Here is a 12,819-nt window from a genome sequence, read left to right on the forward strand (position 1 = left end):
TGGGGGGGTTGGGTTTTTGGGGTTAAAGTCAAAGAATAATATTTCACTAATATGTGTCTAAAAAAAAGGCTCTTTAGAAGAAAGTATGCGTAATAAAGTTTCAAACACGAATTTTTAAAATCATATATTCAATTTTTCGCTTTATTTATAAAACATTTTGATAATTTTAAACACATTAAATTTTTCTTTTTACTTATAAATCAATGAAATTAAGAATTTTCAAATTTTTCGTGGTTTTTTGAAAAATTCTTCTAGAACTTCGTCAATTGAAAAATTTATATATTTGTGAATATTCATAGATACTAGACTGTTGAGTCTCTCTTGAGATGTTGTATTTCTCAAGTAGGTTTTAATTCTTTTCAGGCATGAAAAGATTCGTTCAGGTGTGGCTATTGAAACGGGCAAAAGTGCCAATATACGTAAGATCTTAAAAACATTCCCAAAAGACGTTGTATTAGCTACTTGTAATGCTTCGAGAGCATTTCGAAAATGTTCGTGTGAAACTCGTTTTTTCCACATTTTTACCTCCAGAAGAAAGTTTTGTTTCGAGCAGTCGATTACTTTTTCATAGAAAGCAAACAATTCTTCAGTTTTTTTTTTTCGTTAAAATCATACTTTGGAAACAAAACACTAAAATTATTTAAAACTGATTTATGGCTTAGGAACCGGCTTTTCAAATGAGCAATGTATGTATCAAGGAAGGGAATGTAAAAAGCAATGCGATAGTATGCCTCGGCGTCTCCGGTTTTCACATTAAAGCGATTCCTTTGGCGACTGCTGTATTGCGGTATTTTGATTTCTGTACCTAGGTTGGTGCATACTTCTTCTACGTGTTCGAAAAGCAAATGAAAGTTTTTTCTGCATCTTGTCGCATTTCTTCAAATTCCTTTAAAGCGTCGTCGGCTAAGCTCATTGCTTCTGCAAGATCTTATCAGGTACTTGTAATTGCCGGCTAGCAAGGCAACAACAATTTATAAAAAAGCAAATGCTTGGCTGTTGTCGCTGTGCTAACAATTTTTCAAACCCTGATAATATCGATAGATATTCGCACGATACAAATAATTTTAACGGTATTTTCCCAGTGACAAATAAAAAGTTTTTGACAATTGGAAGAAATACAACTTCGAAAGTCTTTTCTAAACGATTTTTCATTTTGCTACGTTAGAGCCGTTGCCGAGAAACTTATGGATACATATACATATGCACAAAAATTGCTCGGTTAAGGTAATTAGATTAAGGGGCAAAATTTTCCGCAAAACCCCCCATCAGAAAATTCTGGATCCTCCGCTGAACGTAGTATTACCATCTGTCCTACGACTCATATATTCTGAACGCTCAAAATATGTTTGCGGGAAAGTAACTATGGAAACATACCCATGTGTTGAAAACTGTCAGATTTGTAATATGCATGACAAGTTAGATTGGCTTTTATTGCTTTGATGCGGTCTAGCTTGTTTGCTTGCCTTCAATGAAACTTGGTATATCTTTTTTTCACTTTCTTAGACAGCAGCATTGTTTCTGACACAGGTAACCTACATAAAGTGGTTGAAAGTGATCTTTTATTGCTGCCAGTAAAACGTTATACATGCATATGTACATACTTGCGCAAATGTTTTTTCCAAAGAAAATAGCCTGAAGTTGTTTGAACTATCTGAAGTAAAGCTTCATATCGTCGTTTAAAGTGCGAAACCGCGTATGTGAGGTTGCATAAATTATTTTCTACAGAATAAAAACATTCATATTTCAAAATGGTTCTCTTTTTATAAAGCAATGCCATTTCTGGCTAGTATATTTCAGGACAAATGGAAGCAAATCCAATTTTTGGCAGCATATGTCGGTTACGCGGTTTTGCAGAATGACGATACGCGGTTTTGTACTTTAAACGACGATATGAGTTTGTAAGCGAATATTTGCATAAACATTTAGATAAACCTTCCCGGACAAGCAATTTGCTATTACAAAGGAAGTAAAGAAAAATATTTACATTTCTGATTGTTGTTGATTTTAAAACTTACTTTGCATTTTTTATGGAGTTCGCTTAAAACAAGGTGCTAACTAAATTTTTTGATCTCTTCAGTAAAAAAAATTAATTTAAAGAATAACCTAGGGAAAAAGTGTAATAAACATCCGTCAAATGCAAATCTTCGTAGCCGGTATCTAAAATTATGTAACGAAGTGAGAAAAGAAGTACATCTGGAGCGTGATAATTTTTATCGTAAGGAGTTCAGGTCCTCTTATGGTAACCCGAAGAAAGAATGGAGCATTATTAACGGCCTTCTGAACCGGAGTTCTAAATCTAATGACTCTACGATTGTATTATGTGATGATAATGGGAAATTTTGTGACCCTGAAGTAGTAGCAAATCTTTTTAATGACCACTTCCTATCAATAGGACAAACTAATGTTTCTCAAACTACAGGCGATTTTTTATCCTTGGGATATGATATTTCAAGTGATAGTTTTTTCTTTGAGCCGTTCACCGGCATAGAAGTCTTGAAGGTAATAAAATCTTTGAACAACTCTAAGTCATGTGGATCTGATGGTATTTCGAATCAAGTTCTGAAATATGTTTCTTTAAATTTAGTTGACATTCTAACTCATCTGTTCAATAGAAGTATTTTGTCAGGATCTTTTCCCGCTGACTTAAAATGTGCTATTGTCATACCATTGTTTAAAAAGGGTGACAAAAAAGATATTAATAATTACAGGCCAATTTCCTTGCTTTCTTCTATTTCTAAAGTTTTTGAGAAACTTGTTAAAAGTAGAATCTTATCTTTTCTTGAAACCAAGAAATTTTTCAGTTCAATGCAATTCGGTTTTAGATGTGGGCGGTCAACAGAAGATGCTCTACTGGAATTTTGTTCATTTATATACATCGAACTAGACAATAAAAATAACTGTGCTGGTCTGTTTGTTGACATCACAAAAGCATTTGATATGGTTGATCACCAAATCTTATTAGACAAGTTATATTGCGCGGGCTTTCGTGGGTTTATGTATAATTGGTTCAAATGTTACTTGTCAGGAAGGGTGCAAAAAGTAAAGGTTGGGAGTAGTTTGAGTAATCCTGTTACTATTAGCTTAGGAGTGCCTCAAGGATCTGTTTTATGTCCGATACTATTTCTGGTTTATTTGAATTCCATATTCTCGCTCCCTTTATATGGAAAAGTTACAGCCTTCGCAGACGACCTTGCTATTGCCTATGGTTCCTCGAACTATTTGGATCTTATAGCAGGAGTCAATAAGGACGTACATTTGCTCCGGGGGTCGTTTTCTGCTCATAAGCTTATTGTCAGTAAAAAAACCAAGATCATGTATTTCAGTCTAATTCCAAAAATCTCACCCGATATTGACATTGTATTTCATGCCTCTAACTGCAAGCGCTTTGAACTGAATAGTTTCTTGTGCTCCACTAAATCTTTTAATTCTGAAACAGACTGTTGTCCTGAGTGCTTTTTAATTGAAAAAGTAAGCGACTTTCAATACCTTGGTGTTTCTGTCGACCAAACCTTAAGTTGGTCTACGCACATTTCTCGTTTCAAATCCTACTTGCGGTCTACTGTTCGATATTTTTATGGTCTACGAAAGATTTGTTCTAACTCTACGCTTAAGACTCTCTACTACACCTTGGTTCACTCTAAGCTTCAATATGGCATAACCTGCTGGGGCGGTGCATCTTTCAATAAAATCCAGCAACTTTTAACAATACAGAAATGCATCATAAGAAAAATATGTAATGTAAATCGTTTGCACCACACCATGGAGCTATTTAGTGTTCTGGGAATTCTGCCTATAAAACATCTGTACTTCTACAAATGTTTAAAGATATTTTTCATTCGCTGTCGCTATTTACACAGCCAAGTCTCTGACACTTATAACTTGCGGAAAAACTTGCACGGCTTTGTGGCTGTTCAAATTTCTCGTACTACACACTTCAAAAACTTCTACACTATTGTTTCTTGTAAAGCTTTCAATGCGTTACCTGCGTATATTCGTGCTATTAGAAATTTGCCTAAATTTTTATCAAAAGTAAAATTGTTTCTTTTAGAGCTTTCACACGACGATATCAAAAGTTTCCTGAGTTCTGCGACTTAAAAACTTTAAAATTTAAATATATGAAATTGTTGTTAAATATTATTAATATTATTTTTTCTATAAAATTATCTTAACGTTATCACTGTTGGTTATATATCTTCACCCCATACACACTCTCTTCATTTCCATAATTTTTATCTTTTGAGATGGCATCCAATACAAAAACTTAATGTTTTTAAGGAATGCCTTACTTTTTCTTACATTAGTTTAGCGATACTAAGTATTTTAAGTTACTAATGTACTTATATGTTGATTTTGTAAGAAGAAAGAATAAATATATTATATTATTATATATTATAAAGTGAGACCAATACACCTCAACCTGCCCTTGCACAGTATTGGAAAGTTAGAAACTGTCTCTTCTTCCTTCTTCATAGTTTTTTGAGGTTCTACAGAATCGACGAAGCTGTACTCCGCGACGTTCTGAATGTTTACTAAATAGATATTGGACAGTTAAAGCTACATATAATGGTCTTAGGTATACACAGGACTGCCGGGAGGCAGGGTCAAGGGGTTCAATTGACCCGGGCCCGGCTGAATGTTAGGGGCCCGGGAAATTTATAAAATTGAAAAAAGAGGAATTAATTTCCGTAAAATGCAAATATGATAAATATAGGAATGAAGTAATTAAATTGCAAGCGCGATTTAATACGTATATTTAAAAAAAAAATCAAAAGACATCTCTCTTATGAATTGAAAAAATAAAAAATTTGTCCATAGTGATTGGTTGGTTGAGTGCTGTTTTGAAGCCAAAATCAAGCAGGTGGAGTTCAAGGAGTTAAAAGGTTGCAGTGGGATAACATCACTTACGTCTGTTAAACAGCATTAGCAGGGTTTGCCTAGAACCCTGACTCTATCCTACATAGAGCCGGGCAATTATAGAGCCGATGGATGCTCTACCGTTTCCTCTGCATCTGGAGAATTACAGCTAAGACTAGAATTGTTGTGGTTCAGTCCAAGTCTTGCAGCATGTTGAGTTTGATTAGAAATTAAGTGCGTTTGGCGCAATAGATGGGCCACATACTCCTGCAGTCCCTACAGATGTTCCAATCTTGCCGTACAAATATTATATCTGGATAGGTATTATATCGAAATCCGCGATAAAATTTAACTTTTTGCAAAAACGCGATGTTAAACACCTTAGCATATATATCTTAATATAAGTTTTCGAAAAGAAATTACAAATAATTGTAGATTCTCACAAAATAAACCATCTCGTCATTAAAAAAAAAGCATTTAAAAACAAGTAAGAAAGTCTAAGTTCGGGCGGAGCCGAACATTAAATACCCGGCGCAAGTATTAAATATATGTTTTTTCACCTTTCCGAAACCTTCCGCTAGATGGTAAGCCGGGGTGTATCAATTTTGAGTAAATTAGCGTCCTTCGATTTCGAAATATTGAAGTTTTAAGCATTTCTTAAATTTACCGTTATATGAGAAGCGGCCGTAATTTTAGTCCGATTTCAATAATTTTCAACGTTTTGCTTATATGTGGCAAGCACAATAACCACACCGAGTTTGGTACAAATTGGTAGAACGGTTACCGATATACTAATAAGTGATCATAAGTTGGCGGTGCCACGCCCATTTTCCAAAATTTTACCATAAACGTATTTCTTGGTAAAGAATTGTTGCAAGCATCAATTTTGAATAAATTAGCTTCAATATTAACTGATTTATCGAAGATTTTGTATTTCTCTAAATTACCGCTATATGGGATGTGGGCGTGGTTATTGTCCGATTTTAAAAAGTTTCGGCGATTTTTTATGCTGTACCAAGGCCAACAACTGTGCCAAGTTTGGAAGAAATTGGTGCAGCGGTTACCAAGATATACACATGTAACCATAAGTGGGCGTGGCTACGCCCATTTTCCAAAAATTTGTAATATTCTTATTTTTCGACTAAAAATTATTGAAAATATCAATTTTGAGTGAATAATCTCCAGTAGTTACTAAAATATCGCAGTTTTCGTATTTCTGAAAATTACCGTTATATGGGAGGTAGGCGTGGTTATTGAGCGATTTTAAAAATTTTCGGCCATTTTGTATGTTGTGCGAAGGTCAACAACTGTGCCCAGTTTGGAAGAAATTGGTGCAGCGGTTACCAAGATATGCACATGTAACCATAAGTGGGCGTGGCTACGCCCATTTTCCAAAAATTTATAATATTCTTATTTTTCCTCTAAAACTTATTATAAATATCAATTTTGAGTGAATTATCTTCATTAGTTACTAAAATATCGCAGTTTTCGTATTTCTGGAAATTACCGTTATATAGGAAGTGGGCGTGGTTAAAGTCCGATTTCGCCCATTTTCAATACCAACCTACCTTGGATTAAGGAAAACCTACATACCAAATTTCGTTGAGATATCTCAATTGTTGCTCGAGTTATCGTGTACACGGACGGACGGACAGACGGACAGACGGACGGACAGACAGACATGGCTTAATCGATTTCTTTTTTCATCCTGATCATTTATGTATACATTTGTCTATATCTATCTCGATTCGTTTTGGCTGTTACAAACAACCGTTATGTGAACAAAATTAATATACCCTTGTGCACAAGTGCGCTCGGGTATAAAAATAGTTCTTGAAAAACGCCAATTTTTTTAACCATGTTTTTTATAGAGGATTAAAAAAGGATTACGATGGTATAATTTAAAATCCCTAATTTACTGGTCTTCACTATGCAAATCAACTTCAAAAAGTTCAACTGTTAATACCTAAGTTAGCTTTAGGACAATCTCAGCTTTAAAATGACGTCTCTACGATCAGCAGAACCCGAGATATAACGATTTGAAGAAGTACATGATTAGTCAGAATCACGAAAAAATGCAAACTTCGACAGATCATATCTCCGAAGAAAAAAATTTCTCGAACACGTGTTACCTTATTTCATGTACAGAACCCACAAAAAAAATTTAAGCGAATCGGAGACATGACATAATTTTTTTACGAAATCCGTCCGACTTAAAAAAGAATGGCTCTATTGCAAAAGTTGCTATAATACTTATTTATACACTTTCAAATGTCTCCCCTTTCTGATGAACTTAGAAAATTGCAAGAAAACGTGGTAGTTTCGGTGCCTAGTGGAAGGCGTCGTAAAAAAGAAGCAGACCAGTATTCATGGAAGAGAGAACGCGAAAAGCTAAAAAAGATAGCTATGTAAAAGTTACTGTTTCAAAACTCGCTATATTAAATTTTTATATATAAAATTTGCAAAAACTAAAAAAAAAGATAATAAAGAGAAATATACAATTTTTATGTTACTTGTTGTGGTATACGTTATAAAATCACATAACGCTGTTTGCAAGTAGACTACTCATTTGTGCAATACTAAAAAAAATTTAACAAACTTTCGTACAAATTTCGACCTTTTTAAAAATTCTAAAAAATCAATCGAAATTTTTAGCCATTTGAAACTTGTACTTTATTCTTCTAGAATTCAATTGGCTATAAAACTGCAAACTCAGAATTTAATTAAAAAACTCGAAATTTTAACGAAAATTTGATGAATTTCTTTTTCAATTGCATAAATTAAGGCAGTGTCACTCGATTGGTATGCACATTTGTACAGATTTGTAAATTTTTATATTGGGCTATTGTTAAAAAAACAAGTAATTTTTAGCAAAAAAAAAACCGACTTAAAAAAATATATATATATCTCTATATATTTCATGATTCAACGATCGGATCTAAACCAAATTAGTATGGGACCACCTCTGAGACACTACCTTTCCGTTGCCAAAAAAATTATCGAAATCGGTTGACGTGGTCCAAAGTTATGCGGTAACATACATAAAAAAAAAATAAAAAAAATATTCCGACGAACTGATAACCTCCTTCTTTTTTGGAAGTCGGTTAAAAAAAAGGGACAATTTGTTTTGTAGTCAAAAGATTGGTACAATACAGTGATGTTCTATTGAAAAATTTCAATAAATCGGTTTTCGTGATTGGGATAAAGAAAATTATTTTGGGTGTTCACACAATTGGGATACGATTTGCACCAAATTTTGGCAAATACGCAATCGTGTGACACTGCCTTTAAACTTGTATTTAGACGGATGTTGGTAAAGAACGAACTATAAAAAACTAACCGAAATTAAATAACAACAAAAATTGTATTTTAAAACTTGTCAAAATTTGGTGCGGCTATAATTTTTTCGACTATTGTACATAAGTTGCCTATGATTACTCGGCCGTGCTATCATAGAAGCACAATGCCACTCATATTAGACTTACAAACAAAATATGGGCAGGAATTCCAAAATTTCAACCCTGCTTTTGTGAAAAATTTTATTTTTATCAGTATTTTTCTTTTAATCAATATATGTTGAAATAAAAGTGAAACTAAAAAAAATTTTCCAGCGTTTTCCAAGCAATGAACTCAATTTATATTTGATCAGATGAAGGTCAGGTATGATAAAGTGGTGAACTCCAAGGCTTTCCAAGATGAAGATTTAGTGTCGCTGTACAATTCACAACGTAAGAAAGATTTACCCCCAAAATTACAGTGTAACTAAGAAGCTTCATATAAGGTTGTCAAATGACTGAATGTATCGAATTCAGACCGTTGAGAGACCGAGAGCCAATATAAAGTTTCTCCACTTGAAGAGGCTTGCAGCATTTATAACAGCAAATGTTTCTGACCGGAATGATTATAATTTGGTAAATGACAATGTGGCGAATACTGTGAACATGCGAAAATGAGTACAAAGCGGACCAATAGAGAATGACAGACCGTTCGTTAGAAATCGTAGAAGCTTCAATGACTAGAAACGCCAAAACCAATGTTCCGGAAATTCCAAGAAGTGTGCTAACTAGAAACGCATATCGGTGCAGGTATATAAAGGATTTGCAGCATCAAAGAGGGAGGTCAGTTGCGTGATAGGTAGCTACGAGTACAGAGAGTTCTGTTGCCAATTAGCAAGCAACGAGTAAAGTTACAAAATGTATACTTGAAGTGTTGAGTTGTTGTAAATCATTAATTATAAAATAAAGTTAGTTTAACTGAAGTTTGAATGCCTTTTTTAAAAATCCAGTGAAATTAACAGGATTGAGAAATCCCCAACTAATTTAAGGATAATTGTAACATTATGGCACAAAAAGTTCGCAAAAGGACTAGCGTTGCCAGACTTAAAATGAAAGATTAGAAGGCTCAAAAATACGTAGTTATTTTGTTATTATTTGGGGACTCAGAAGGCGTGATAAGCGTGGTAATTATTATGTCTTATACATTTTCAATGTAATATATGTAACTATTAAACTGGCATTAAAGTATTTCTAACTATACCGCATTGCTTTTGAACTAATAGAAAATATACATATAATTAGCTCTTATCATACAGAGCGAATCCCCTAAAAACATTTTAATCGTTTAGTTATGTAGAAAAATACACTTTTTACGCCTTGTGAATCCCCTAACTAAAGCAAAAACCACTAATAAAAAAAGAAATATTTGCGCTATTTGCCCACCATCCAAACGGCGAATGACAAAAGCTGAAATTAGTCAAGAACGCAGAACGTATACCTAAACGCAGTCTGTATACGCAGAATTTTGTCGATTACTGGAGCCCTCAGTGTTGCCACTCATGAATACCTTTTCATAAACTTACCTTTTCAACTAAAATTTTTCGTGATATAATAGATCGTAGCTAAATCTTAACTACTTAGTTTTCAACAAAAAACATTATTCAATAGTAAATTTCAAATATTTTAAACGTATTTTGAATAGTAACTTATAACTTTTTTTCCATCTGCAAAACTAACGAAGTGGCAACCATCTATAGAAGGGAGAAATCAGCTGACACGGAAAAATCTAAATTCCGCAGATTTCTGCGCTACGGGCCACAACTACAGAAAAATTCTGCGATTTTGAGTTTTCATTAACATGGCGCTCTGGTAAAATAGATCGTGTCAGCTGACTCGGGTTTACGTACCGGTAGGTTTACGTTCTTGACTAATTTCAGCTTAAATCTTCATATGCCAAATATGAAAAAAGCTTGTGTGGAGAGCAAAAAATTGATCTCTGTGCCGCATGTGCAAAATAAAGTTTAAAACTTATAAAACAGAGTTTTTATTTAAGTCCTATACTTGATTTCCAACAAGCCTTAACTGCAGTTTATGCCGTTTGAAAAACGGAGATTACAACACCTATTAAGTAGAAGCAAACGAAAAGCGAGCAAAATTTAAGAAAAAAAACCTTGCCAATAGGCTATTAAGCAGAAAGGGTAACTTCAGAACTAATTTGCGAAATTTAATTTGATTAATGTTACTTTTTTCAGAGGCTCTGAACCAAAAAATAAAAAACAAATTGAAAATGAATAATTTAAATTTTAAGTTTAATATCACATTAAAATAAATAAACAAGCTTTCAAATTTTTAAATAAATATTTCGAATAAAAGAGGGCATTTTTATTATATTGGGTTTGGATCTAGGTGCAATCTGGGGTAAGTTTAAAACTGGGTGTCGCCGTTTCGACGAAAGATGCCTTTACCGTTCAAAAAATATGAGAGTCCTTCTAGGGTTAAAAGACTCTGCTCAAAGGATTTTTTATCAAATATGGGTCAAGTTCTAATATTTTTAATAGTTCTTTTATTTTATTATTACCCATTTTATTATAATAAATTCCATTAATGCATAAAAGTAGATATAGAAAAAATATAAACGAGATCATATCTCGGTCTGACACACCGCGCGCGAGTACATACATACATATGTTACACTTTGAGACGCGAGTACAGGAAGGTTAAATGAAACCCAAAACATTTCTGAAATTCCTTTTTTGTCCTTTTACTAAAATCTGAATGCAAAATTTTCTCTAAAAAGCTTTGCTGCACATTTTATATTAGGAAATGCAAGATTTTATTTTTATGAAAACAGATCAAAAAATAAAACGTAAATAGAGAGATATGGGCGTTCATGTATTAAGGACGCTGACTGGTGTGGATTTTTAAAGGCTATAGCTGGAGTTTTTTGCAGCTTATCTACTGTGTTACGAGTATCTAGTTCTACAGCAGTTGCAATGAATTTTGATTTGCTCTTTTCTAGGGTTCGTCTTTTTGGATTCGGAAATAGTGTAGAGGTAGTGAATTGCTTCGCTCCCCAACAAACATTTGGATTTGAGCTCAAATTGGGGTTAAGTTGAGAACTAAGGTATTTCTCAAATCTCAAACGTTGTTTCTCAACAGTACCTCAAATGGAGGATGATAGCGTTCTCAACAAAAAGGGCATTTTTCTTTGTATAAAAATAGGACTGCTTCTCAAGTTAAGAAAAGGCTAATTCTTAACTTGACCTCAAATGTGATTATCTAATTGGTCTCAAACATGTCAGTGAAATACTGAAATTAAAATAGTATAATGGTTTATACCTTTTTAATTGAAACGACATAGATAAATTTAAATCAAGCTTACAGTGAGTTTCGTCCGAACACAATTTCGCACGAAATTCACCCAAAGTGATTACACGGAAATGAAAAGTAAAAAGGGAACCTGTTCGAAGAAAATAAACTCATTTTCCTCTTTATATAGCTTTAGTTTTTACTTGATAATTAACAATTCGTTTCTCATCACTATTTACGTATCTACGCGACGATTTTATACTTTCAAATGCATATGTTTTGCCAACGGTGCATTTTTTTTTTTGTATTTTTGCCATGTTGGAGAAAATTGTTTTTCTCAAGTTCATCTCAACTTTCAGTCAAAGTTAGAGATGAGTTGGAGAATGATATTGTATGTTGGATATCAACTTGAAAACTATGATTTTCTACAAGGTTTGAGAAATATTATTTTGGTGTTTGTTGAGCCTAATGTATTTTTAAAAATGAATGTAAGTACGGCACACAAGTAAAAACATACCCTTATGATAAATTGTAAGAGCCTTGTTTTGGAAGGGGACCCTTTTCCTTTATACTTCCTTTACAGAGTGCAATATGTATTTGAATATACCACATATCAGGGTTAATCAATAACGTACCTAAATAATACGATATTCGGTAATACCATAAAATGGTAGCTCCTCAAAGTAAGCATACTTTTTGCGAATACAAAGAAACTATTAACGCATTCTTTGTTCTAAATTAAGACCTTTTTGCTATTTTTACGAAACTTACGTATGTATATATGCATTAGATACCATAAGCGGGTTTGTCTACTTTAATTGCATTTGATTACTTGTTATTTTACCTTGTTTTACCCTTGCATCGCAAAAGAAAACTGGTTGTCTTGCAATTTATTTGGCACACTTGCATATACATACACAAACTAATCCAAGGGCTTGATACAATTTTCTTTGTGGTTTAATGTTACACAACTTGAAACTAAACTGCTTAACAAAACACTAAGAAAGAACTGAGAAAATAAAATGTACAACTAAGCAAACTACTAGTTACACAATTTCAGTCACTTCATTGAGCTACCGACAACAAATTTCCATTAAAATAAATATATTTTTAGGTAAACACAATCAGCATTTTGCCTTTATAATCTTTTCTCTCGCACCTCTCACACTACTTACCCCGTCCATAGCACGAATTCGACATTGTCGCCTTGTCGCGACTTCATTGCTTTCGCCGCCGACTCAATTAGACTCCAAGGACTGTCGCAGAAGTAATCACCAAAGCGACCCGGTGAACGAATGGCAGCGCTCGGCGATTGACCGTCAATCCGCCAGCAACCTGCAAAGAAAAAAGCGTAAATGGAAAAAGTCGTTTTAGAAATGCT

The 12,819-nt window shown here is 33.7% G+C and overlaps 1 protein-coding gene across 1 annotated transcript in view; it reads right to left on the minus strand.

Annotated features, from left to right (window-relative positions):
• Nucleotides 1-12,819, minus strand: part of LOC118746170 — a gene marked incomplete in the record, with an annotated part of 421,140 nt that overhangs the window by 197,265 nt on the left and 211,056 nt on the right. The window contains 1 exon segment of the mRNA XM_036479972.1: nt 12,614-12,773. Within this exon segment, the coding sequence (XP_036335865.1) occupies nt 12,614-12,773 (160 nt within the window).

The sequence above is a fragment of the Rhagoletis pomonella genome, unplaced genomic scaffold (genome assembly GCF_013731165.1).
Source record: "Rhagoletis pomonella isolate Grant_MI unplaced genomic scaffold, Rhpom_1.0 Rhpom_scaffold_00010, whole genome shotgun sequence".
NCBI lineage: Eukaryota > Metazoa > Arthropoda > Insecta > Diptera > Tephritidae > Rhagoletis > Rhagoletis pomonella.